This window comes from Salmo trutta, chromosome 4 (assembly GCF_901001165.1).
Source record: "Salmo trutta chromosome 4, fSalTru1.1, whole genome shotgun sequence".
In the NCBI taxonomy this organism is placed as follows: Eukaryota; Metazoa; Chordata; class Actinopteri; order Salmoniformes; family Salmonidae; genus Salmo; species Salmo trutta.
Window position 1 is genome coordinate 34,865,618 of NC_042960.1, and position 27,081 is coordinate 34,892,698.

At 43.7% G+C, this 27,081-nt stretch overlaps 1 protein-coding gene across 3 annotated transcripts in view; it reads left to right on the forward strand.

Moving 5' to 3' along the window:
- LOC115192280 (phosphatase and actin regulator 1) overlaps positions 1-26,205 on the forward strand; it is an 89,441-nt gene extending 63,236 nt beyond the window's left edge. The window contains exons 1-13 of one of the 3 annotated variants that reach the window (XM_029750592.1): positions 10,071-10,483; positions 11,835-11,999; positions 16,188-16,268; positions 16,500-16,625; positions 16,814-17,020; positions 17,195-17,468; positions 18,902-19,086; positions 19,709-19,865; positions 21,658-21,713; positions 21,829-21,890; positions 22,688-22,828; positions 22,913-22,989; positions 23,810-26,205. In XM_029750592.1, the coding sequence (XP_029606452.1) occupies positions 10,195-10,483; positions 11,835-11,999; positions 16,188-16,268; positions 16,500-16,625; positions 16,814-17,020; positions 17,195-17,468; positions 18,902-19,086; positions 19,709-19,865; positions 21,658-21,713; positions 21,829-21,890; positions 22,688-22,828; positions 22,913-22,989; positions 23,810-23,825 (1,836 nt within the window). In that variant the 5' untranslated portion in view covers positions 10,071-10,194 and the 3' untranslated portion in view covers positions 23,826-26,205. Of the gene's footprint in view, positions 1-10,070; positions 10,484-11,192; positions 11,620-11,834; positions 12,000-16,187; positions 16,269-16,499; positions 16,626-16,813; positions 17,021-17,194; positions 17,469-18,901; positions 19,087-19,708; positions 19,866-21,657; positions 21,714-21,828; positions 21,891-22,687; positions 22,829-22,912; positions 22,990-23,809 lie in introns of those variants that run through there. The other 2 variants (XM_029750595.1, XM_029750593.1) reach the window with 2 other exon arrangements.
- The last annotated feature ends 876 nt before the right edge of the window (positions 26,206-27,081 follow it).

The following is a 27,081-nucleotide window of genomic DNA, read 5'->3' on the forward strand; positions in this document are numbered from 1 at the left end:
TGCTAGGTGACCTAAACTGGGATATGCTTAACACCCCGGCAGTCCTACAATCTAAACTAGATGCCCTCAATCTCACACAAATTATGAAGGAACCCAGCGGGTACAACCCAAAATCCGTTAGCATGGGCACCCTCATAAATATTATCCTGACCAACTTGCCCTCCAAATAGACCTCTGCTGTTTTCAATCAGGATCTCAGCGAACACTGGCTCATTGCCTGCATCCGCTATGGGTCCGCGGTCAATCGACCACACCTCATCACTGTCAAACGCTCAGTGGAGGATGCCTGGTCGTTCTTTAAAAGTAATTTCCTCACCATCTTATATAACCATGCCCCTTTCAAAAAATGTAGAACTAAGAACAGATATAGCCCTTGGTTCACTCCAGACCTGACTGCCCACGACCAGCACAAAAACATCCTGTGGCGCACTGCACTAGCATCAAATAGTCCCCGCGATATGCAACTTTTCAGGGAAATCAGGAACCAATACACGCAGTCAGTCAGGAAAGCAAAGGCTAGAAATTGGCATCTTGTAGCTCTAACTCCAAAAGGTTTTGGGACACTGTAAAGTCCATGGAGAATAAGAGCACCTCCTCCCAGCTGCCCACTGCACTGATTCTAGGTAACACTGTCTCCACCGATAAATGCATGATATTCGAGACTTGCGGGGGGTGCGGAGGCCAACAGCTCCGTACCCCCCGCAGCTACTTGCCTTAGCCTCCCCAGCTTCTCCTTCACCCAAATCCAGATAGCAGATGTTCTGAAAGAGATGCAAAACCTGGACCCGTACCAATCAGCTGGGCTAGACAATCTGGACCCTCTCTTTCTAAAATGATCTGCCGCCATTGTTGCAACCCCTATTATTAGTCTGTTCAACCTCTCTTTTGTATCGTCCGAGATCCCTAAAGATTGGAAAGCTGCCGCGGTCATCCCCCTCTTCAAAGGGGGTGACACTCTAGACCCAAACTGTTATAGACCTATATCCATCCTGCCCTGCCTTTCTAAAGTCTTCGAAAGCCAAGTTAACAAACAGATCACTGACCATTTCGAATCCCACCGTACCTTCTCCGCTGTGCAATCCGGTTTCCCAGCTAGTCACAGGTGCACCTCAGCCACGCTCAAGGTACTAAACAATATCATAACCGCCATCAATAAAAGACAGTACTGTGCAGCCGTCTTCATCGACCTGGCCAAGGCTTTCGACTCTGTCAATCACCGTATCCTTATCGGCAGACTCAACAGCCTTGGTTTCTCAAATGACATTTATATTACATTTAGCAGACGCTCTTATCCAGAGCAACTTACAGTAGTGAATGCATACATTTCACACATTTTTTCTCCATACTGACTGCCTCCCCTGGTTCACCAACTACTACTCAGAAAGAGTTCAGTGTGTCAAATCAGAGGGCCTGTTGTCCGGACCTCTGGCAGTCTCTATGGGGGTACCACAGGGTTCAATTCTCTGGCCGACTCTTTTCTCTGTATATATCAACGATGTCGCTCTTGCTGCGAGTGATTCTCTGATCCACCTCTACGCAGATGACACCATTCTGTATACATCTGGCCCTTCTTTGTACACTGTGTTAACTAACCTTCAAACGAGATTCAATGCCATACAACACTCCTTCCGTGGCCTCAAACTGCTCTTAAACGCTAGTAAAACCAAATGCATGCTTTTCAACCGTTCGCTGCCCGCACCTGCCCGCCCGACTAGCATCACTACTCTGGACGGTTCTGACTTAGAATATGTGGACAACTACAAATACCTAGGTGTCTGGCTATACTGTAAACTCTCCTTTCAGACTCATTTTAAACATTTCCAATTCAAAATTAAATCTAGAATCGGCTTCCTATTTCACAACAAAGCATCCTTCACTCACGCCGCCAAACATACCTTCGTAAAACTGACTATCCTACCGATCCTCGACTTTGGCGATGTCATTTACAAAATAGCTTCCAATACTCTACTCAGCAAACTGGATGCAGTCTATCACAGTGCCACCCGTTTTGTCACCAAAACCCCATATACCACCCACCACTGCTAACTGTATGCTCTAGTCGGCTGGCCCTCGCTACATATTCGTCACCAGACCCACTGGCTCCAGGTCATCTATAAGTCTATGCTAGGTAAAGCTCCGCCTTATCTCAGCTCACTGGTCACAATTACAACACCCACCCATAGCACGCGCTCCAGCAGGTATATCTCACTGGTCATCCCCAATGCCAACACCTCCTTTGGCCGCCTTTCCTTCCAGTTCTCTGCTGCCAATGACTGGAACGAATTGCAAAAATTGCTGAAGCTGGAGACTTATATTTCCCTCACTAACTTTAAACATCAGCTATCTGAGCAGCTAACCGATCGCTGCAGCTGTGCATAGCCCATCTGTAAATAGCCCACCCAATCTACCTACCTCATCCCCATATTGTTTTTTATTTACTTTTTTGCTCTTTTGCACGCCAGTATTTCTACTTGCACATCATCATCTGCTCATCTATCACTCCAGTGTTAATTAGCTAAACTGTAATTACTTCGCTACTATGTCCTATTTATTGCCTTACCTTCTCACGCCATTTGCACACACTGTATATAGACTTTCTTTTTTTTCTCTTGTGTTATTGACTGTACTCTTGTTTATTCCATGTGTAACTCTGTGTTGTTGTTTGTGTCGCACTGCTTTGCTTTATCTTGGCCAGGTTGTAAATGAGAATTGTCTCAACTAGCTTACCTGGTTAAATAAAGGTGAAATAAAAAAATAGATATATTTTTTAAGTATTGGTCACGTGCACAGGACACAGGCTGTAAACAGTACATTGAATTGCTTACTTGCAAGCTCTCCTCAACAGTGCAGTACACATGATGAAAAATATACACAAATAAGTAATAAAAGGTAGTAAAAAAAGGAGAAAATAGTCATGATTTGGATATGCACAATAAGAATAGACGGTATAAACTATGAAATGTGCTAATGTGAATAGTGGCATGGTTGAGCAGCTTAGATAAATAATAATACATAGTAGCAGCAACGATGACTGTGTGTGTAACACACACACGCACGCACACACACACACACGGTCATCATTGCTGCTACTATTTATTATTGTGTGTTTGTGTGTTTGTGTGTGTAAGAGTGAGTGAGTGAGTGAGTGAGTGAGTGAGTGAGTGAGTGAGTGAGTGAGTGAGTGAGTGAGTGAGTGAGTGAGTGAGTGAGTGAGTGAGTGAGTGAGTGGAGAGTCAGTGTGAATAGTCTCTTAAGGTGCAGAATTGAAGAGAGCCAGTACAAATACTCTGAAGGTGAAGGTGAATGCAGGTCTGTGCAGGTAGACAGCTTAGGGTTAGCTGTACAACAGTCTTATGGCCTGGAGGTAGACGCTGATTCCGAGACCTGATGCTCCGGTACAGCCTGCCAGAAGGTAACTGAAAGAGCAGTCCATGGCTTGGGTAGCTGGAGTCCTTGGCAATCTTCCGGGCCTTCCTCAGACACTGCCTGGTGTAGCTGCCCTGCAGGGTTGGGAGCTCACCCCAAGTGATGGACTGGGCAGTCTTAACCAACCTCTGTAGAGCCTTGCAGCTCAGGGTGGTGCAGTTGCCATTACGGTGACCACATTTAAAATACTCAAATGCGGGACAACGGGATAATTTTGAGGGACATTTGCGGGACAGTGTAGCCTGCATGAATAAAATAACAATCTCCCTCCCACTGCACAGAATGAGCTAATTGAAGCGCACCAGTACATTATGATATACAGTGCCTTGCAAAAGTATTCACCCCCCTTGGCATTTTTCCTATTTTCTTGCATTACAACCTGTAATTTAAATGGATTTTTATTAGGATTTCATGTAATAGACATACAAAATAGTCCAAATTGGTGAAGTGAAATGAAAAAAATGTCTTGCTTCAAAAAAAAAATATAAACTTAAAAACTGAAAAGTGGTGCATATGCATTCACTCCCTTTGCTATGAAGCCCCTAAATAAGATCTGGTGCAACCAATTACCTTCAGATGTCACATAATTAGTTAAATAAAGTCCCATGATGAGTCACATGATCTGTCACATGATCTCAGTAGATATACACCTGTTCTGAAAGGCCCCGGAGTCTGCAACACCACTAAGCAAGCGGCACCATGAAGACCAAGGAGCTTTCCAAACAGGTCAGGGACAAAGTTGTGGAGAAGTACAGATCAGGGTTGGGTTATAAAAAAACATCCGAAACTTTGAACATTCCACGGAGCACCATTAAATCCATTATTAAAAAATGGAAAGAATAAGTCAACACAGAAAACGTGCCAAGTCCACCAAAACTCATGGACCAGGCAAGGAGGGCATTCATCAGAGAGGCAACAAAGAGACCAAAGATAACCCTGAAGGAGCTGCAAAGCTCCACAGCCGTGATTGGAGTATCTGTCCATAGGACCAGTTTAAGACGTACACTCCACAGAGCTGGGCTTTACGGAAGAGTGGTTAGACAAAAGCCATTGCTTAAAGAAAAAAATAAGCAAACACGTTTGGTGTTCGCAAAAAGGCATGTGGGAGACTCCCCAAACATATGGAAGAAGGTACTCTGGTCAGATGAGACTAAAATGTAGCTTTTTGGCCATTAAGGAAAATGCTATGTCCGGCGCAAACCCAACACCTCTCACCACCCCTAGAAAACCATCCCCACAGTGAAGCATGGTGGTGGCAGCATGTTTTTCATCGGCAAGGACTGGGGAACTTGTCAGAATTGAAGGAATGATGGATGGTGCTAAATACAGGGACATTCTTGAGGGAAACCTGTTTCAGTCTTCAAGAGATTTGATACTGGGACGTGTGTTTGTCTTGTCCCATGTAAATAGTCTGTTTTCTGTTTTTTTCCATATATATTTTAATCTCACTTTCCATCTATGAACTAAATATACTTTCCTGCAACCCGCCTCACCCAATGTGGTACGGATCTGCTATTTGTATACCTTATAACTGGAACCTCCATCAGAAGCTAGCCAGGTAACTAGCTACTAGCTATTAGTCATTGTTAGCCACTGCTAGCGGTCTTCAACCTTTAGCTCGGACACCAGCCAGCTTTAGCTCGGACAATACCTGCCGGTCTGCACAGCGCGATATCAACCCAGAGCATATCGGACTGCTTTTCTCTACCACATCACCGGATTCCTGCCACAAGCTCTGGACCATTACACCGGATCATCGAAGCTAGCTAGCTGCAACCGAGTGGCTATTGTTGGCTAACGCCTCTGTCTCGAAGCAAGCACGAGTTGGCCTTGAGCTAGCCTCGAGCTAGGCCCATCTCCCAGCTAGCCGACGAAGTATACCAGCTAATTCTTGGGCTACAATACCTCTTTTGCCAATTGGTCTGGACCCTTTATTGTCGACACGGAGCCCCGCCAATCCATCATGACTGGTCTGCCGACCGTAATCGTCCGATGTGGTTTCAACAGGCTTTCCTGTTGCGATGTCGCCGAAGACCCATCTGCTAGCCTCGGCCCGCTAGCTTTCTGATCGCCGTGTCTCCCACTCACCTAGCGTAGTAGCGACTACCGAACGCCTCCCTGAGTCACCTATTGCTGCTCATTGGACCCTATGATCACTCGGCTACACAGCTGATGCCTGCTGGACTGTTCACTAACACAGTATCTCATTTGTTTATCTGTCGGCCCCAGCCCCAAACTCAGGTCCTGTGTGTACCTAACTGACCCTCTCTGCCCATTCATCGCCATTTAACCATTGTTGTCTTAGCTCTCCCAATCAACACCAGTGATTGCTTTATGTCTGTCTCGAATGTCAATATGCCTTGTCTACTGCTGTCTTGGCTAGTTCTTATTGTTTTATTTCAATGTAGAGCCCCCAGTCCCACTCAACATGCCTTAGATAGCTCTTTTGTCCCCCAAACATGCAGAGACCTCACCTGGCTTAACTGATGCCTCCAGAGATGCAACCTCTCTCATCGTCACTCAACGCCTATGTTTTTCTCCACTGTACTCACATCCTACTATACCCTTGTCTGTACATTATTCCCTGAATCTATTCTACCACGCGCAGAAATCTGCTCCTTTTGTTCTCTGTTCCCAACGCACTAGACGACCAGTTCTTATACCCTTTAGCCGTACCCTCATCCTACTCCTCCTCTGTTCCTCTGGTGATGTAGAGGTTAACCCAGGCTCTGTAGCCACCAGTACTACACCTATTCCCCAGGCGCTCTCATTTGTTGACTTCTGTAACCGTAAAAGCCTTGGTTTCATGCATGTTAACATCAGAAGCCTTCTCCCTAAGTATGTTTTATTCACTGCTTTAGCACACTCCGCCAACCCTGATGTCCTAGCCGTGTCTGAATCCTAGCTTAGAAAGATCACCAAAAATGTCCATCCCCAACTACAACATTTTCCAACAAGATAGAACTGCCAAAGGGGGTGGAGTTGCAATCTACTGCAGATAGAGCCTGCAGAGTTCTGTCATACTATCCAGGTCTGTGCCCAAACAGTTCGAGCCTCTACTTTTAAAAATCCACCTTTCCAGAAGTAAGTCTCTCACTGTTGCCGTTTGTTATAGACCCCCCTCAGCCCCCAGCTGTGCCCTGGACACCATATGTGAATTGATTGCCCCCCATCTATCTTCAGAGTTCATACTGTTAGGTGACCTAAACTGGGATATGCTTAGCACCCCGGCTGTCCTATTATCTAAGCTAGATGCCCTCAATCTCACACAAATGATCAAGGAACCTACTAGGTACATCCCTAAATCTGTAAACATGGGCACCCTCATAGATATCATCCTGACCAACTTGCCCTCTAAATACACCTCTGCTGTCTTCAACCAGGATCTCAGTGATCACTGCCTCATTGCCTGCATCCGTAATGGGCCCGCGGTCCATCGACCACCCCTCATCACTGTCAAACGCTCCCTAAAACACTTCAGCGCGAGCAGGACTTTCTAATCAACCTGGCCCTGGTATCCTGGAAAGATATTGACCTCATCCCGTCAGTAGAGGATGCCTGGTTGTTCTTTAAAAGTGCTTTCCTCACCATCTTAAATAAGTATGCCCCATTCAAAAATGTTTGAACTAAGAACAGATATATCCCTTGGTTCACTCCAGTCTTGACTGTCCTTGACAGCACAAAAACATCCTGTGGCATACTGCATTAGCATTGAATAGAAATTTGCATCCTGTAGCACTAATTCCAAAACGTTTTGGGACTCTAAATTCCATGGAGAATAAGATCACCTCCTTGCAGCTGCCCACTGCACTGAGGCTGTCACCACCAATAAATTTATGATAATCGAAAATTTCAACAAGCATTTTTCTACGACTGGCCATGCTTTCCACCTGGCTACCCCTACCCCGGACAACAGCTCTGCACCCCCGTAGCAACTTGCCCAAGCCCCCCCCCCCCCCGCTTCTCCTTCACCCAAATCCAGATAGCTGGTGTTCTGAAAGAGCTGTAAAATCTGGACCCCTACAAATCAGCTAGACATTCTGGCCCCTTTCTTTGTAAAATTATCCACTGAAATTGTTGCAACCCCTATTATGAGCCTTGTATCGTCTGAGATCCCTAAAGATTGGAAAGCTGCCACAGTCATCCCCCTCTTCAAAGGGGGAGACACTCTAGACCCAAACTGTTACAGACCTATATCCATCCTGTCCTGTCTTTCTAAAGTCTTCGAAAGCCAAGTTAACAAACAGATCACTGACCATTTCGAATACCACCGTACCTTCTCCGCTATGCAATTTTGTTTCCGAGCTGGTCATGGGTCCACCTCAGCCACGCTCAAGGTCCTAAACAATATCATAACCGCCATCGATATAAGACAATACTGTGCAGCCATTTTCATCGACCTGGCCAAGGTTTTCGACTCTGTCAATCACCGCATTCTGATCGGCAGCCTTGGTTTCTCAAATGACTGCCTCCCCTTATTCACCAACTACTTCTCAGATAGAGTTCAGTGTGTCAAATCAGAGGGCCTGTTGTCCGGACCTCTGGCAGTCTCTATAGGGGTGCCACAGGGTTCAATTGTCGGGTCGACTCTTTCTCTGTATATATCAATGATGTCGCTCTTGCTGCTGGTGATTCTCTGATCCACCTCTACGCAGACGACACCATTCTGTATACATCTGGCCCTCCTTTGGACACTGTGTTAAATAACCTCCAAACGAGCTTCAATGCCATACAACACTCCTTCCGTGGCCTCCAACTTCTCTTAAACGCTAGTAAAACTAAATGCATGCTCTTCAACCGATCGCTGCTCGCACCCGCCTGCCCGACTAGCATCACTACTCTGGACGGTTCTGACTGAGAATATGTGGACAACTACAAATACCTAGGTGTCTAGTTAGACTGTAAACTCTCCTTCCAGACTCCAATTAAGCATCTCCAATCCAAAATTAAATCTAGAATCGGCTTCCTATTTCGCAACAAAGCCTCCTTCACTCATGCTGCCAAACATACCCTCATAAAACTGACTATCCTACCGATCCTTGACTTCAGCGATGTAATTTACAAAATAGCTTCCAACACTCTACTCAGCAAATTGGATGTAGTCTATCACAGTGCCTTCCGTTTTGTCACCAAAGCCCCATATACTACCCACAACTGCGACCTGTATGCTCTCGTTGGCTGGCCCTCGCTACATATTTTTTGCAAACCCACCGGTTCCACGTCATCTATAAGTCTTTGCTATGTAAAGCCCCACCTTATCTCAGCTCACTGGTCACCATAGCAACACCCACCCATAGCACACGCTCCAGCAGGTATATTTCACTGGTCGTCCCGTTACAGCCAACACCTCCTTTGGCTGCCTTTCCTTCCAGTTCTCTGCTGCCAATGACTGGAATGAATTGCAAAAATCGCTGAAGCTGGAGACTTATATCTCCCTCACTAACTTTAAGCATCAGCTGTCAGAGCAGCTTACCGATCACTACACCTGTACACAGCCCATCTGTAAATGGCCCACCCAACTACCTCATCCCCATATTGTTATTTATGTTTTTGCTCCTTTGTACCCCAGATACTGTGATTGTTTGGTTGTGGGACAAAGGGACAAAGGGCCAAAATGCGGGACTGTCCCACACGATGCGGGACATGTGTTCACCTTAGTTGTCATACCAGGTTGGTGATGTAGCCAGACAGAATACACACACACACACACACACACACACACACACACACACACACACACACACACACACACACACACACACACACACACACACACACACACACACACACACACACACACACTGAGCAGTGATAATCCCCACTCCACTGTAAATGTGGAGCTGTGATAGCAGTACTGCATGCTGGGAAGGCGACATGCCTGGAGGAGGATTTTGAGATTCACATTAGCAAACGCACGCACGCACACACACAAACAATCTCATTAGCTTGGCAGTATAGTATTTCTAGCTCCCTACTGGGCTGTAAAGCTATATAGTGTGTGTGCTTGTGCTTGTTTGTTTAGGAGTAGAGGAATCTGGATAAACAGTGGAATGGAAAATCTGCTTCTTTGGCAGTTCAGGCCCCTGCACTAGTGTAGTGAATAGGCCTACAGTATGTGTTTGTGCAGTGAAAGATTGGGTGTAGGCCTATAGGATATTTATATGTTATGTTGATGGCCTTACCTCCACTGTTGTTCAGATTTGATTTAATATCAGGGCTTTTGTGTTCATAGTGATATTCATATTAAGTATTGTTTGTAGGCTGTAGCAACAGAATAATGTCAGTTCTCAGTTGTGGGTGGAGATTAAATAGACCGTAAACACGCCCATACAGTTGAGAGGCAGTTTCAAATGTGATGACGTAGAGGATTCATAAACAGGGATTGGACCATAACATTTGGAATTAGAATACGAAATAATTCATTTAAAACGATATAAGTAATTTAAAAGGCAAACAAACTAAATAAATCATTTAATAGGATCTCTATGGATTGGACCCGTAAAGAAATGGAAAATAACATAACTGGATATGAACAGTACATAGCCATGTAGCTACCGATAATACAGATTGACATAATCTCGCAGCCCTAACTCTGACGTCGTTGGCCCCCATGCGCAAAGGGATTGGCCGAATTGGACAGCGACTATTTTAGCTCTGCTGCGCTAGAGCAGAAGGTGGAGACCGTTTCAAACTCCCCTGCCTCCATCTCTGAGAGCTAGAGGGAATCAGGATCAGTGGGTCCACCCCACAGCCGTTCATTGCCTAACCATGGCGGGTCCTGCAAACGCCGGTATGAGCCCCTGGTACTCCTCTGGATCTAGTAACGACGCTCCCTCCGCACTCCCAGCCCTTACCGAGGAGAAGCCGCGGAAGAGGAGAGCATTTTGCCTGCCTCGGATGAAGTCCAAGGACCGCAACGACAGTGGCAAGCAGCAGCAGCTACCGCAGCAACCCGTGGCAAACAACAACAACAATATGCCTTTCATAATCCACTGCCAGATCGGGAAGGAGATCAAGCACATATGCAGCAACTGCCGTGGCGCTGACCCTCAGGACGGTGAGTGGAGAGAGAAGAGTGTTGAGTTTTTCACAGCAGCAGCAAGAGGGAGATGTTTTCATCTCCTCCATTTCATGTTGGCGCCGCTCCTCCAAATCGACCGCTCCCTTGCCTTGCACACTGCCTGTAAAAATATGCTCCATCGCGGGCAGTTTTTCTCGATGGACGGGGCTGCTGAGACTTTTTCCAATCCTAATAGCACTACTCGGAGTCAGAATATTTATGTGGCTGTATGAGTGTATTGGTTGTTTGTGATACATTATTGGATATAGACGTAGGCTACAGCATTAGAATAGTCTGTTTATACTTCTGCTGGGTTTTTACATGTAGGCTGTTACTGTTTTATTATGCAACAATATATCCACTCCGCGTGACGCAATTATACAGTATCATCAAAGCAGACAGACAGCACTACTTTGAATAGTTGACTGAGGTTGTACTTTGTAGGCTATACAAACACAGGGCACATTGATTCACCAAGATAACAGATATGCTAGTCAACTGAAATAATGTTGATATGTGGTTTTATCAAGTAGCCCCAATCCAGAATATCTATAGTGATTTAGAAGGATCTAGAATCACCTAGAACTGCAGATAAGATAAAGTAGTAGGTTGCTACTGTACTGTGACCCACCCTCCTATATCCCTGCCAGAAGCTATTCCCACAGATGGATTTGTGTTTTGTCCTCTCCTATTATACACAGTATGACCAAATTCCCTCAATGTGCACATATCATCAAGAACACTCACACCTGCATCATGATGTGGTGCGAAGGTGAGGTCAGGGGGCAGTGCCATTGAAGGCATATAACACTCACTCACACACACTTACTGCTTGTGCAGACTTAGAGGTGTGTGTGTGTGTGTGTGTGTGTAAGAGCGAGACAGACAGTATTTTCATTTTAATTTGAAGAACAAAAAGTTCAGCCTGTTGGGAGTTTAGAGATGGAAAAATTGAGTAAGGACTCGGAGTGCAGGGCATTCACTGTGTTTACATTAGAACGGTCTGACATCTCCCTTACAGGGCAGAGATCATCATAGCTCAGGGAGAGAGAGACACGGAGAGATGGGTGAAGAGATGTAAAAAAAAAAAGAGAGAGAGATCGAGAAGTTTGAATGGCACCAAACTGAGCTGTGTATGTACATCATATTGAGAAAAAATGTAACCCTCATCTGTAAACATTCCCTCTTCATCATTCCTTGTGTAATGATGTCTATTTCCATAGTGTCTTCTTTATGTATTCATTAGAATGATTCTTTCAATTGCTCCTCTGAGTTCCACATACTTTGAATCGCATTGGTCTATTGTTTTATGGATTATGTGACTGGTTTCTCTCCCCTTCTCTTCCAGTTGAGGAGGTGGAGCGAATAGCGGCGATGCGATCCGATTCGCTGGTCCCTGGCACACACACCCCTCCCATTCGGAGGCGGAGCAAGTTTGCCACCCTGGGGCGTCTCTTCAAGCCGTGGAAATGGAGGAAGAAGAAGAGCGAGAAGTTCAAGCAGACATCTTCTGGTGAGAACCATATCTAACCTCTCAGCCCTAAACCAGGGGTGTCAAACTCATTCCATGGAGGGCCTAGTGTTCGCTGGTTTTTGTTTTTTCCTTTCAGTTAAGACCTAGACAACCAGGTGAGGGGAGTTCCTTCCTAATCAGTGACCTTAATTCGCCAATCAAGTCTAAGGGAGGAGCGAAAACACGCAGACACTCTGCCCCCCGTGGAATGAGTTTGGCACGTTTCCTAAACCCTAACCCCGAAGCCCTAGGCCTTGCTTTCTACCTCTCCCTTAACCCTAAAATCTACCGCCTTAAGATCTAACCCCTTAGCCTTAACCCTTGTATTCTGCCTCTCTGCTTGCCACCTAAGCACTCCCCCAGCCCCACAGTAGGCGCACTCTTATGTCCTAAAGCTACAACAGATCACTGTCTCACCAGCTCACCCCCTAGCAGGAACAGTATGACTCCATTATGTTGACAAATGTAGGTACTACGAGGCACGAGGCAGTGCTAGGTGGCTATATGCTACAGTATATGATGGTTGTAGGCTGTACAGAGCTGGGCAGCTAGGGGCTGTACTGGTTGATGGTTATATTATGTAACAGGGGATCAGCAGTTATAGCACATAGGTGCCATGAAGCATCAGAGCTAGGTGCATGGTGTATGATAGTTATATTATGGTTATGTAACAGGGGATCAGCATGAATGCTGTAGGTCAGCTGTAGCTGTATATTATCGCCAACCGGATCAGTGGGGCCAACGATAACACAGGAGACTGGAGCTACGTCCAGGCTATTCTTTAAAGTTTAAACAGTGGGATTATTACATTGCGTGTGTGTGTGTGTGTGTGTGTGTGCGTGCATGTTAGACATCAGCAAGACCAGACAGACTTGAGAGCATAATAGTCCCCTTAAGCCTTTTTATAAATGATTTGAAATTAAAAATACCAAATACTGCTACTGAACATGTACACAAGATCAGTCTTGTTCATCAAAAATGTAGAGAACAGCTGTGAAAGTGTTGACAGAAAATTCCCTGCAGATTCAGTTTGATGGCAGATCTGGAGTTCCAGCTAACAATGTCACTTGAATTGAATAATGATCCAAAATTAAATAAGATATCTAATATAATGTTATACCATTGTTATGGTATAATATCTACACTGTAAAACATTTCCTGTAATTTTTACAGTAAATTACTGGCAACACAGTCGCCAGTAGGTTACTGTAAATTTACGGTAGATTACTGGCAGCACAGAAGTCAGTAAATTACTGTAGATTTACAGGACCTTTACTTTACTGAAACACATTTCCAGCATATTACTGTAACACCTGACTACAGCAACATGCTCTATTTCTAGAATTTACATTGCATTACTGGAAGCACAGTGGTTTGTAAACTGTTAGATTTACAGTGCAGGCAGCTAGTGCCAATGATGGCCAAAATTATTTGATATAGGTATTTCAATACCTATTTTGTAATTTGTATTTCACTGGCCTGAACTACAATTCATGAGTTTGTTTTCCTAATTTCCTAATACAAAAAATAAACGTGCAAGTAGCCCGCTTAACTACAACAACATTGTCAGTAACGGTAACATCATCTTTTTACTTGCTATGACTGTGATATGTTCTTGTTTATCTACCTTAGTTTAATGCACTGAGTACGGTTAAATACACACAATAATGTGACTATTGTGGTTAGTCAGATTAATGTAATAGTTTGATTAAAACGTTTACATGCTTTGCAAGAAGAACGATTTCCCTAATAATCCTGTGTACATGGATACATCTGAAATCATGCTACCTGATGACACTCTGATAAATGCAGAAAATCGTCAATCAAAATAAATGTTCTACCACAGCGAATGTTATTTTGGGGAAGCATTTTTGATTCTGAGTTTGGACATAGAAAGTTTGTATGTGAAAACCACTTCTAAGACGCATACATTCAGTTTTCAGTTGTTCCGAACTCACTTCACTTGCGCTGGAGGGATGCTCGCTCGGCTGAGGCTAGCACATGCGCAGATCACACAACGCTGGAATGCCGATTAAGATGTTTGCATTACCTAATAATTCAAAAAAATGCTCAGAAAACCAGGTGTTTTCCTTCGATTTTGACCTTACCCCGATTTTAAGATAAGCAGAGTAAGGTGTTTACATGACTAGCACACTGCTGGGTATTCTTCTAATGAGCTGTGCCCCCAAACAAGGCCAAAATGTATCCAAATAAAAATAGTTTGAAGGTGGACCTCATTAGAATAATACCCAGCAGTGTGCTTCGCAAGTGTTCATTTTTTTACATTTACATTTTGGTCATTTAGCAGACGCTCTTGTCCAGAGTGACTTAGTCAGTGTATTAAACCAGGAGTTCCCAAACCTTTTCACTCAGCCCCCCCTTCCAGCATTGGGGAACACGTCTATTTCTATGGGCACAAGCACTGTTCATGACACAAACTGTTCACACCCCTCTTGTTGGCGGAGAGAATGTTACAGGTTTAAAGCTTATTTCCTGAAATTCTACACGTTTTGTAATGGGTGCAGAGATTTTTTTTATTTTGTTTTTAAGATCATTTTCTTGAAATTGTCTAATGTGTATTCATGTGATTTTTGAGTGACTCAAACATTACAAGAAAATACATGGGCTTAAAAACGTTGGGCTAGTTGATCTGGACATTTCTGACAAGTTATAACTAGCTCTTTATAGTAGGCTATGACTGACATGACAAGTGGAAAACGGATGATGCGATACCCAATTTTGAAATTGCACCTTGTGCATTATACTATTACAACTTTCAAGAGTAAGTTGAAAGCCGGACCAAGTTCCCCCACAGATTGGGAACCACTGCATTAAACTAAAATAAACGTATCACAGTCATTGCAAGTAAAACATTTCTGTAACAGTTACTGATAAAGTTGTTAAGGATACATTGGTCTTCAAAGTATTTTATATTTGTAACAAGATACCTTTTGATGTGTCTTTTCCCATCTCTGGCTAGTGCACAGTACGTTACTGTAATATTCACAGTAACTTGCCATGAGCTTCCTATAAGTTACTGTAATATCAGAGCAACGAAACAGTACAATACTGTAAAATTAGCCACTTGTAAGAAAGTAAATGCTACTGTTATCATAATATTGGTATTTTACTGTAATTACATGGGATTGATGCAAGCAGGTTGGCTGCTAGGTATTTGTATTTTACAGCATATAATGGATATTTCGTGTTTTAAATCACTTGCATTTCTAGGGGCCTAAACAAAGGCTTCTGAACTGGCCGTGATTACAGGGCAAAACACCAGTAAAGGTTTAAGTCATGCTGCTGCTCTGATCTGTCCCCTGTACACTTTAAATTGTTCAGGTACTACTACCACATAGCAATTCATTTGGTACAGCATTCTCACTTACAGGTGCCTTAAATACAGCCTCTTACATTTACATTTAAGTAATTTAGCAGACGCTCTTATCCAGAGCGACTTACAAATTGGTGCATTCACCTTAAGATATCCAGTGGAAAAACCACTTTACAATAGTGCTCTTACAAGGCACATCTCAAAATGTTCATGAGAAAGAGATTCTTTCGCCGTCCACAACATTTTCCCACAATGCACCATAATTCACTGTATGCTGCTGTAAATATACAGCAAAACAGGTGCACAGTACTATATTTTACAACAGTGTAGCGGAATACCGTTGAGCCCCCTTAATGCATTGCTCTTTACAGTACTGTACTGTAATATAGAACTGTACATTTATTGCAGTAAATTTACAAAAATGTATTACAGTGTTATAGTTTGTTATGCAAAGTAGTCCACACACACACACCAGTGGGGCGCTGCCCTGTCTTTCTAATCTCATGCTGCTCCCCCAGCTGTCGGTGCAGTTTCTGATTTTCTCTGAACAGAATTATTATGGCGTGTTAATATAATGGCATACATTTTGGCATAATTCAAATAGTCACACATATTCTCGCAGCCAATATACTGTATGTTGACTGTTACACTAACCATACAGTATTTTTATCACAGGACCCTAGCCATAACTGGGTTATGATTCAGACAGAGACCAATGTATCAGAAAAAGAACGTGCCGATTCTGCTGGCCAGTTATAAGCACAGTGAAGTTGGTGATGAAGTAGAATAGAGTAGAATCCTGTACCATATGATGAGAGTTAATGTTGTTGTGATGTCATATCCTGTACCCTCAGTCCTGGAGAGGAAGATGTCGACCCGGCAGAGCAGAGAGGATCTGATCAAGAGAGGAGTGATGGAGGACATCTATGACAAAGGTGAGGGGTCAGAGAGAATAGAGGAGAAGACAGCAGAGGGAGGTTAGAACGCAGAGACTTTTGGCAAAACTGTTGTAGTTGTTCTTTGTTGCGTAATCAAAAATACTTTTGGCGGAAATGAAGTCAAGTCATACAATCGGCATCACAGCATCCACATGGATTGACTCCAGGCCAGATATGTACTGTGAACATGTTATATATATATAGCTCTCTCTCTCTCTCTCTCTACAGATGGGGCGGTAGTAATGAGAGGAGAGGAGGAGAAGATGGAGAACGGGAGGTCTCCAGCATTAGGAGGGTCTGATCCATCACCATGTGATGGAGCTGAGCTGATGGATGGAGCAGGGTCAGCCATAGGTACGTCTCAGGCCTTCTATCAACACACATAAGCAATGGTTCATAGTCTCTCACTGTGCTGTTATTTGACATCTGATCGGTCAATGTTTTTCTCAAATCTCAGGCCTTCTCCCAATACGCTCACCTATTGGTTCATTTCCATTCACCCTGTTCTAACATATCATCTGATTGATTTATTCTATGCCCAGGTACAGTTGAGTTCCAGATGTCTGGAGAGGGGGCGTGTCCACAAGACCACACCCAGAATCCCAGCCAGCCTCCATCCACTAAGAAGGTTATGGTGTATCCAGGCGAAGGGGCTGGGGCAGAGTCATCACATCACACCATAAAACATAAAAAACAACCCCCAGTGCTACCCCCCAAACCGTTCAACAGGCTGCCCAACCACATCACAGGTCTAGCCCTGTAATCCTCTGTGTCTATGCGTGTATCCCTGTGTCATTCTTTGCGTTTACTTTGCTTTCTGTTTTTACTGTACACCAGCCCACCAGCGTGCTGCTTGTGCGGGTGTATCAGTGTGTGTATCTGACTCCGATTTTTCTCTCTCTCTCTTCTATCTCTTCCTCTAGACGGTATGCCAGTGAAGCTGCCCTGTATGTCCATGAAGCTGTCGCCTCCTCTACCTCCTAAGAAGCTGATGATTTGTGTGCCTGTGGGTGCGGGGGGGAGCATGGAGCCCTCGGCCCTCACCTTTCAGAAGTGCCCCCCTCCCTCCCACCACGTGGGGTCCCTGGGGGGCCACTCCCTACACTACGGGACCCTCCCTGTGCCCCTACACCCCCCCAGCCGCATCATCGAGGAACTCAACAAGACTCTGGCCCTCACTATGCAGCGATACAAGAGGTGAGGATTAAGGAGAAGTATGTGTTTGTGTGTGTGTATCCATGCCTCCATGTGGATGGATTCAGTGGTTCACATATCCAGTCTGCCTTGTACCCTATTCCCATTGGTCCTGCCCTGTGTCTACACTACAGCAGTGAGTTGGATGGGGTCGTTAAGGAGCTTGTTTATCATGTGACTAAGGGTTTCTAATCAGTAAGGTTAAATTGAGAGTTACCGCAAGGAAATTAAAAACTTGGTGTATTTGAGGCTTTAAAAGGCTTCTGACATGATTTTCCCTTACGGAAAATGTATCAACCCCTACAAAAAATGTCCATAAATTACAATCCACATAATAATTCACATGTCCTATTGCTGCAGGATTATTTTTCTGCTGTAGCAAACTGGCTCACCTACATCTGCACTCTAGGCAGCATTTTGAAACGTCTGGTCAGTCATACACATCTCAGTACAGAGACCATTTAATCTAAACCTTCCCTGGAGAGCAGCATGGCTGGTGTTGACTTCAGCTTCAGATATAGAGCTGCACAAATTCCCAGAGCCTTGGCTTTACCTCTGGGTGTATGTGTATCATGGGCTGGTGTCTAATCAGTTCAGACCATTTTAGAGCACCACACACACACACACACACACCATCTCCATCTGTCCACAGACACATCACACATGTGGAGAACACTCTGCAATCGACCCACACACTCTGTGACTGATGTGCCAGCGCCAGATTGGCCTCCCATGATCCATCACTCTAATTGGTGGGCCGGCAGGTGGTTATGGACTCAAGCACATAATAGATGTAGGCATCCTCTTCCTTTTGTAGCCCTTTTTGAATTACTCATTTGCTGTCTAAATGTTATGTAAGGCACACCTAAAATGAGTTTGTAAAAGCAACAGAGATCGTTATTCTCCATTATGGGAGCTCCACAGTTGCTAGATTGCTGCTTGCTTGCTGATTGGTGATGCTGCCTCAAGGCTCATTTGTGATTGGTTTGCAGTTTGTTTTTGCTGTGCCTCTTGTCTCCCCTATAGTTGAGACAGGCTGTGTGATTTAGGTGTGGTAATGTGAGTCTCTAAAGCCAACCATGTCTGTTACATCCCTCCCTTACATCTCCGTTACATCCAGTCAGTATAAGTCATGCAATGCTTCCCGGCAGAGTGAGGTACCAACATTATTTTAGGAGCCACTTGCTGTGACAATTAAGAGAGCTCTGGCTTGTTTTTCTACAGTGTTTCTGTCTTGATTTCTCAGTTGAGTTGAGGTGCCGTTAACATGAGTTTCAGAGGTTATAGGTCATAGCTCCTTTCATAATAACTGATGGTGGAAACAACCTGACATTACCTAACTACTCCCCTGTCTAACACCACACACACACACAGATAAACAGACACACAAACACCCACCATCTCTTGCTAACCTTTACCTTTCCCACTGACCTCAGCTCGCTGCACCACGCGGTTCCCACGGTGATGATAGCATGTGACTACAACAAAGAGAACCTCCCCAACGATGAAGACTATCAAGAACTACCTGGTTCGTACAGGGACGAGGATGATGATGAAGAAGATGATGATGATGAGGAAGAAGAGGAGGAGGAAGACGACGAAGATGAAACACTCTTTACAAGTAGGTGATTGTTTACACATGATTGGTTTGGGACCGTGGTGGCCGTTTGGTCTCTGCTTGGTGCTCCTGCTTCCTGGTAACAGCCTCAATGGCTGCTGGGATTTGTGGTTCAAGAGCTCTCCTTTCATTGGACCCCTCCATTCAGAGCTGTGGTTCACGTCCCTGATTTGAGTGTTGAATGTGACCAATCAAATCGCGGAGGTGACAGTGGCGTGTGAATGAGAGGTGTTGCGTAACCTGTCTGTTATGTCATGAAATGCACACATACACCATGGCTGGTCCTCAGATCCCTTGTTCCAGTAGTTCCCTTCACTCTTTTTCATAAGCAGTTGTCTGAATGAGGCCCGTTATGTCTATGAGGTATTTATACACACCTCTCCTCTCTGTAATAAGGTGATGTAAACAGAAGAGTGGGTCGGAAACAGTGAACACACTCCCATCCTGTAGCTCTCACTGGATAGGGTAACCGCTGTGCCAGTTGAATTGCTAGTGCATGAGTTAGCTGTGGTGCTAGTAATTCCAATTTTATCAAAATGTTATGGACAAAGTTTGCTGATCTTATTCTGGCCTCTCTAAAAAAAACGATTTGTCCGTGTGTGTGTACATGTGCACGTGTGTATAGGTACCCTGGCTCTGAAGGTGTTGAGGAAGGACTCCCTGGCAATTAAGATCAGTAACCGTCCGTCACAGAGAGAGCTGGAGGAGAAGAACATACTGCCCACACAGTCGGACCAGGAGAAACTGGAGTTCAGGCAGCAGATAGGCACCAAGCTCACACGGTGAGAGACACGCCCACACACACATACGGATGCACACCCTCCCTATAGCAACGGAGAGGACTTGAGTCACGTTATCATATAGGCACCAAGCTCGCATGGAGAGAGTCATATTCACGCATACAAACGCACGCAGGCTCTTACACATTGCATGCAGTCAAAACGATTGCCAAGCAACAAGCTATTATGGTGAGAGATGAACTCACGTGTGCTTGAAATCACACACCTCATCTCCCAGTCAGCGCCTGTACACCCTGCTGTGGCCTGGTTGAGATGTGACCTGGCTACTTAAGACAGCATGATAGATGACACCTCATCATGGAGAGAGGAAGCTAAGCTGGAAATGAGAGGAAGTGGAAGTGAGGAAAGGTAGAGGGACGGAGGATGGAAGGAAATTGATGAGAGGTAGAGGATGGAGGGAGAGTAGCAGAGAGCCTGTCACATTTTTTAAATCTTGAATATGCCAGTGAGAGGGCAGACATCTTCAAGTGGGATTTTACGCTCACAGAGGACAGAACATGAGTACATGTCAATATCAATCATGTATATTAACCCTGGATTGCTGATGCAATGTATTGGCCATTGAGAGGCTTTGAAGCCACCGGTTGGCCATATTGGCACTGCCCAGTAGGAGCGGTCCTCCATATGAATGCATTTAATTCTACAGTATTTCAATAAAATGAAATACATATATTTTTTTACACCTTTTTCTCCCCAATTGTCCCATCACTGCAACTCTCGTACGGACTCGGGAGAGGCGAAGGTTGAGAGCCGTGCGTCCTCCGAAAGACGACCCCCGCCAAGCCGCACTGCTTCTTGACGCAATGCTCGCTTAACCCGAAAGCCAGCCGCACACTGTACACCTGGCGACCGTGTCAGCGTACATTGCACCCAGCCTGCCACAGGAGTCGCTAGAGCGCAATGGGACAAGGACAACCCGGCCAAACCCTCCCCTAACCCGGATGACACTGTGCCAATTGTGCAGCCCCATGGGTCTCCCGGTCGGCTGTGACACAGCCTGGGATCGAACCAGAATCTGTAGTGATGCAGCTAGCACTGCGATGCAGTGCCTTAGACTGCTGCGCCACTCGGGAGTCCCTAAATTACATGTATTTAAGTATTTTTTTGTTGTTGTAGTGGGGACAGTAACATTAGTAATCTTGAAAAATTATACTTTAAGTAAAATGTTTATATATTTGTTTATATGTTTATGTTTAGTGCACATAATATAATTTAAAAGTATGCATTAAGGTGTCTGTAATATAGTAAATGTAGCAAAAACTAATGTAGACACAAATGCATTTCTAAGCTTCCAAAATATTTTTTACAATGGTGGGGGAGTGCCAAGATGGAGACACGGTGGCTTTAACACAGCGCCCCCTATCAGTCATCTAATGTATATATAAATCATTGGGAAATACAGGAAGAAAACAGAATTCACAAATCATTTCCTTCCTTCTATTGCCTCCCACTCTCATTTGTCACACTCACTACAACTTGCCTTCTCCCTCTCTTCCTTCCTTCCCTCCCTCTATCCATTTATCTCCCTCTCCATCTCTCTGCTTCCCCCTCCCTACTCCTTCCTCCCTCCCCTCTCCATTTTTCTCCATCTCTTTCCCTCCCTCTCGTTGCTGTATGAATCATTGTGTCAGACTGTTGAGGTGGTAAATAAATACATGTAAATCTGAAGCAGTCACGGCTCATAGAAAACCTGCTCTGACATCAGCAAGTAAAACATAACACAATTAAACACGTTAGGAAATGGTCCAGACTGACTCTAGTTCTATTTCCTCAGGAGGTTGAGTCAACGGCCAACTACAGAAGAGCTGGAACAGAGAAACATACTCAAACGTAAGTAGCACAGACTAGATAGGCAGAAGACGCACTTTCATTTCTTATGAAATTGACAAAGTGTCTTCTGTTATGTTCTATTCTAACCTGTCTCTCCTTCTCTCCCCTATCTCAGGCCACAATGAGCTGGAGGAGCAGGAGGAGATGAGAGAGCTCAAGAAACGCCTATCGAGAAAGGTGAGAGGGGAGGGTAAGAGAGGGGAGGAAGAGGCTAAGAGAGGGGAATTGGGTATCAATTTCCATTACATGACAGACCATTGGAAATATGAGTGTGTGTGTGGTGACCCTCAATCACCACACAAACACAGCTGGCAGGTCCAAGGCATAAACGACATAAGCAACTGCTTAGGTCCCTGCAGCCGCTAGGGGGCCCCAGACCCAAAATACAGTTATTTTAGTACAAGAAAAATTGGAATGCAGTCGTGTTCCCTTCGACAGACTATCCATTATATTGACCAGATACTCTAGTGGCCCCTCTAAAGATGAAAATAAAGGTCTTAAAAAATGGAAAGCAGTGGGGATGAGGCAAGTTCAGGTGGGACCATTCTAGCCAATGAGAGGGCTATACGCTTTGAAAAACTGGCACAACGCCGATATATAGGTTTTTTTTCTCAGAGTTGCCGGGATGTCACGTGTCCTACTTATATCAGTACACTCGTAACAACCTAAGAATTCCAAAAATTCCAATCCATTTTTTTTTTACCCAAAACACCACCTGCCGGAGAATACAGATTTTGGGCCCAGTTATCCCTCTCACTTTGCCTCTTCCTCTCTGTCGCAACTTACTGTTGAGAGTTACAATAGTAGAATACACAAGGTGCAATTTTGAAATTTGGTTGTGCATTAGCAGTTTTTCTCTTATTATGTCAGTCATTGCCAGACACCAACAACATTTTGCTTAGAGCCCCCAAAAGACTAGGGCAGGCCGGCCCTGCACACGCACACTCTGATAACCCTTTTCCCCCTGTACCCAGTTGAGTCAGAGGCCCACGGTGGAGGAGTTGAGGGAAGCTAAGATCCTGACCCGCTTCAGTGACTACGTAGAGGTGGCTGACGCTCAGGACTACGACAGGAGGGCAGACAAACCCTGGACACGACTCACAGCTGCTGATAAGGTAATAACACACACATACACAAATGCACAGTCATGCGGATACTGTTTTCTCAGACTGATCTCTGGCTCTGTTTGTCCCTCGTAGGCTGCCATACGTAAAGAACTCAATGAATTTAAAAACACAGAAATGGAAGTGCATGAGGGTAGTCGCCATCTCACCAGGTATGTACTGTATGTCACAGCCATACTACAAGCTGCAAGACAACACGAAGACAGTAGCCCATACCTCAAGCTGTATACAGTAACTATTTGAAGAGTTTAATTCCAAAACGCTATATATCAATTTTCAGAAATGTTGGCAAATGAGCTTTTATTGTTTTAAAGAAATTCTGAAAGAGATTGGTATGCTTTTTCACTACCTAATAATGGAATGAGGTTGTTCAATGACAGATATCTATTTGTTTAAAATGTATCACTTGGTGGTTTCATTTCAGAGACATTTTAGTTTTTTTGCTAAATGCTATATATCCACAATAAATAGTCCCGCTAGGTTTTACACAGTCAAATGTAATAAATAACGGGTTAAAAAATTATAAATAAATGTACAAATGATACATTTGTGACAGCAATATTTACATGTTTTTTAAATAATTAAATACAGTAATATGAGATCTGTATGTAAAACATTTGTCATTTAGAAGATGCTCTTATCCAGAGCGGCTTACAGTAAGTGCATTCATCTTAAGGTAGCTGGGTGAGACAACCACATATCACAGTCAAATATACAGAATACGAACATTCCATTCCATCTAAACAATGAAAATAGCGTTTAGCAAAAAAAGCACATTTTCATACACATCTAAAATCTATTAATAAAAAATCTGAGAACAGTAATATTTTACACACACAAGAAGGTACCCATAAGCAATCATTTTTGATGAGAAAGCACAAATGTTTAAAATGGGTGGATATAGCGTTTTGGAAATCAACTCCTCATTTAGCTCTCTCTCTGTCTCTCTCCCTCTCTTTCTCTGTCCTGTAGGTTTCATCGACCGTAGTTCTTCTTTTGCCATATTTTACAAGAACCTCAAGTGCTGGATCGCAAACTACTGCCTCTGTGTACCACACCCCTTCGCTTCCAGAACACAACAAGACCAGAACTGGACCAGAACCACACTAGAACCGGAGTAGAACATGTAGTGAAACTGACCGGAAACGTAATCTGAACCTGGAGGGGTGTGTGTACAGAACTGGGCAGCTGACACTACTCCAGGCTCCAGTGTTGACACCAAAATATGTGCCAATAACTGGAGAGGGCAGACTGGATCAATCACAACAGTATCTTGGTCCTGTGGTTATAGAGTGGTCACAGTGTGGTCATGTTGGGGTTGCAGAGAGGGAGCATCGTACACATGGAGAGAGATTGATGGAAAGCACCGGATGGACTGACTGACTGGGTTCTCCTCTAAACGGAGATTATATGGACTAAAACTTATTGTTTTTAACAGCCTTTTATTATCCTTTTTAATTATGAAGATAGTTAATGTGTTTACTTTACTGCACTTTAGTTTTTGACGGTACTCTATGGAGGGGTTATGGAACTCTATTCCTATATCTGTGCCAACAAGACTTTGGGATTGTGGGAGATTGAGTTTGGGAGGGCATCCGTAAGGAATACAGAGAGACATCCTACAACTGATTGGTTCAAAAATGATTATCCTCCAAGGGTTGTTGTTCCTGCCTTTTTAATACTTTTTGGTACATTATTAGTTTGACTATTTTCCATTGTGGGCTGCTGTTTTCAAAACAGAGGGACCAAACCCTTTTAATCTGATAGTACTGCAGAATAGGATTCTGTAATAAGTGTGTTGCGGTTAAAGTACTACTTACAATACCGTATACGGTATGTGCTACTCTGAAGGAAATTGTAGTAGGAGAATATGATCAGAATATTTACCTCTTAAAAACGTTGAAATACAACGCAAAACTCTCCTGTCCATGTTGTGTTCATGTTGGGATATAGAAATGTGAACCAAGCAATAATTGAACTTTTCTTTCCTCCATCTGTCTCTCTTTCTGGGCTGCATTCAAGTGAACAAGTACAGGGAACATTTCAGAGAGCTAGCCGCTCAATACCAAATACACTTTGAAATGCTGTTGTGATCTTGAATGCAACCCAGATCATCATTATTACTGTTGAGAGTTCTGCAACCCTCTGTATAGTGTCACTGTGCCTGTTTGTATTGTTTACATGGATGAAAACATTGCCAAATGTACTTTGTTTGAAAGACATTTGATCAAGTATGTTGTCAATATAATGTTTCAGTAGCGTGCTCCATAGACTGGTAAGTATCAGTTATGAATGGAATGGAATTGTTCAATTTCTCACTGTTCTCAAAACAGGAATTCTATGGTTCCGCCTGGTTTGGCCTCATAGTGGAGAACCTACATTAGACCACCCTTTGGCTGTGAATGAAAGTACAGTACCACCTTTTGCTCACAAAAAGCCAGACACCTCAAAATACAAGGGAAAAACATTCTTCTTGTTTTTTTACAATGAACACATGCAGTTGATGAGTTGGTCTTGATTGTTTAGTCTGAGAACCCTTTGACTTGTGGTGTATCCTGGGTGTGCGTGTGTGTGTCTGCGTGCGCGTACATGTTCATTAGGCACAAAACAGGAAAATGTTTTACAACGGAGTGCTTACTTAACATGACCCAGGACTCAGTGTTGTCTCCCTGTGCCTCTCTCCTGTATCCAAACTAACAAAAGAGGACACTCTTTGTATAATATATGTACATAGTACAAAAGAAACTTGGAATTTAAATATGTTTTTCTTTTTTGTACAGAAGGAAACTGCATGTGATGATTGTTAACTATTTGTTCATCTTCCATAGCCCTGTTTATACCTGGTTCTAACTTGGGTCCTTTGTCCGGATCTTGTCCAAATTCTGATTATGCCCACGTTTTTAGGCAGGTGTAGAAAATCAAAAGACACATTGTGATCTGATTGTGATCAGATCATTCTGCCCACTTCCGGAGGTAGTCAGGCATGCGTTGTGTAGACAGATCTGGACAGAGAAACCATTTAAATCATTATTCTGCCCTCTAAAATCATTGACAGGTGGCACCATTGACTGATTACATCAACATATCTTACAATAAATAAATATTATTTTGAAAGAATAACTCAAATAATTTGCATAAAGGAAGGGACCTGGAAATCTGGTCACAACACAGACATAGTGGACAGATAACAGACATTTTAATAGCCTGTGTAGACACATTTCTGGAAATGTGGGCACAATCAGAATGTAGACAAGATCAGGACAAAGAACCTATGAAAGCACCAGGTATAAACGGGGCTTGTGATGTATGCAGTTTCTTATCTAAAGGAAATATATATAAAAAAAAACGTTACAAAATGTTCATAACTGCTTTTTTCTTCAACCTCTATTCCATACATACAGTGGTGTATGAAATGATTGACACCCTGGAAAAAGATGAGCAAAATTACTGTATAAAATAAATAATTCAAATATTAAGATATATTGTATACTCCAAAAATTGGGATTTTTTTTTTATTTTATACTAATGCAACTGCTCAGAGAAAGATTTTGTTTAACAAGTAATAATCTTTTTTCAAAAATAAGTAGGGGTCAAAATCATTGACACCCATGTTTTTAATACCTTTCAATACCTCACATTGCAAAGATAACAGCACTGAGCCTTTTTCTAAAATATTTTATACACATGGTGTGCGTTCGTTAATTCACTCAGGCTTATCTACTCCGATTTCAAAACATTCCTCTGAGTGTGTCCGAGCGCAGAATAACTGAGGATTTTACGAACGCGCATCACCTGTTGAATATGACTGGTGTCAGTAAACGTCGGCAAAAGAACGTAATTAAATTGTTGCCAGCAGCACCATTACAGTCAAAAGGAGTCTGTATTGAATACATGCCCACATCAGGGGAGATACCTATTTAGACAATCCCTAGCTGCTGGCCCTGGGGGTCTGCCGTACTGTTGGTTGTCACTCTGGCGTGGCCTAACACACCTGAAACCAATAATCAATGTTTCACTAATATCCTAAAGATGAGTGGGGTGTGTTGGGTTGGGGCGCTGCAGGGCCGTGGACCCCTAGGGGCAGGACAGGGTGACCGAGCTTTCTTGTGTGCAAAAAGAGCTCCACAGTACTATTAGCCCTATGGAGGATGTACTGTTTCTGTGTGTTAATGTGTAGGTATATGTGTGTTTTTATTCAACTTTTCTTTTTCAAACCTTTCCCCTGAGACAAAAAAAAGATGGGA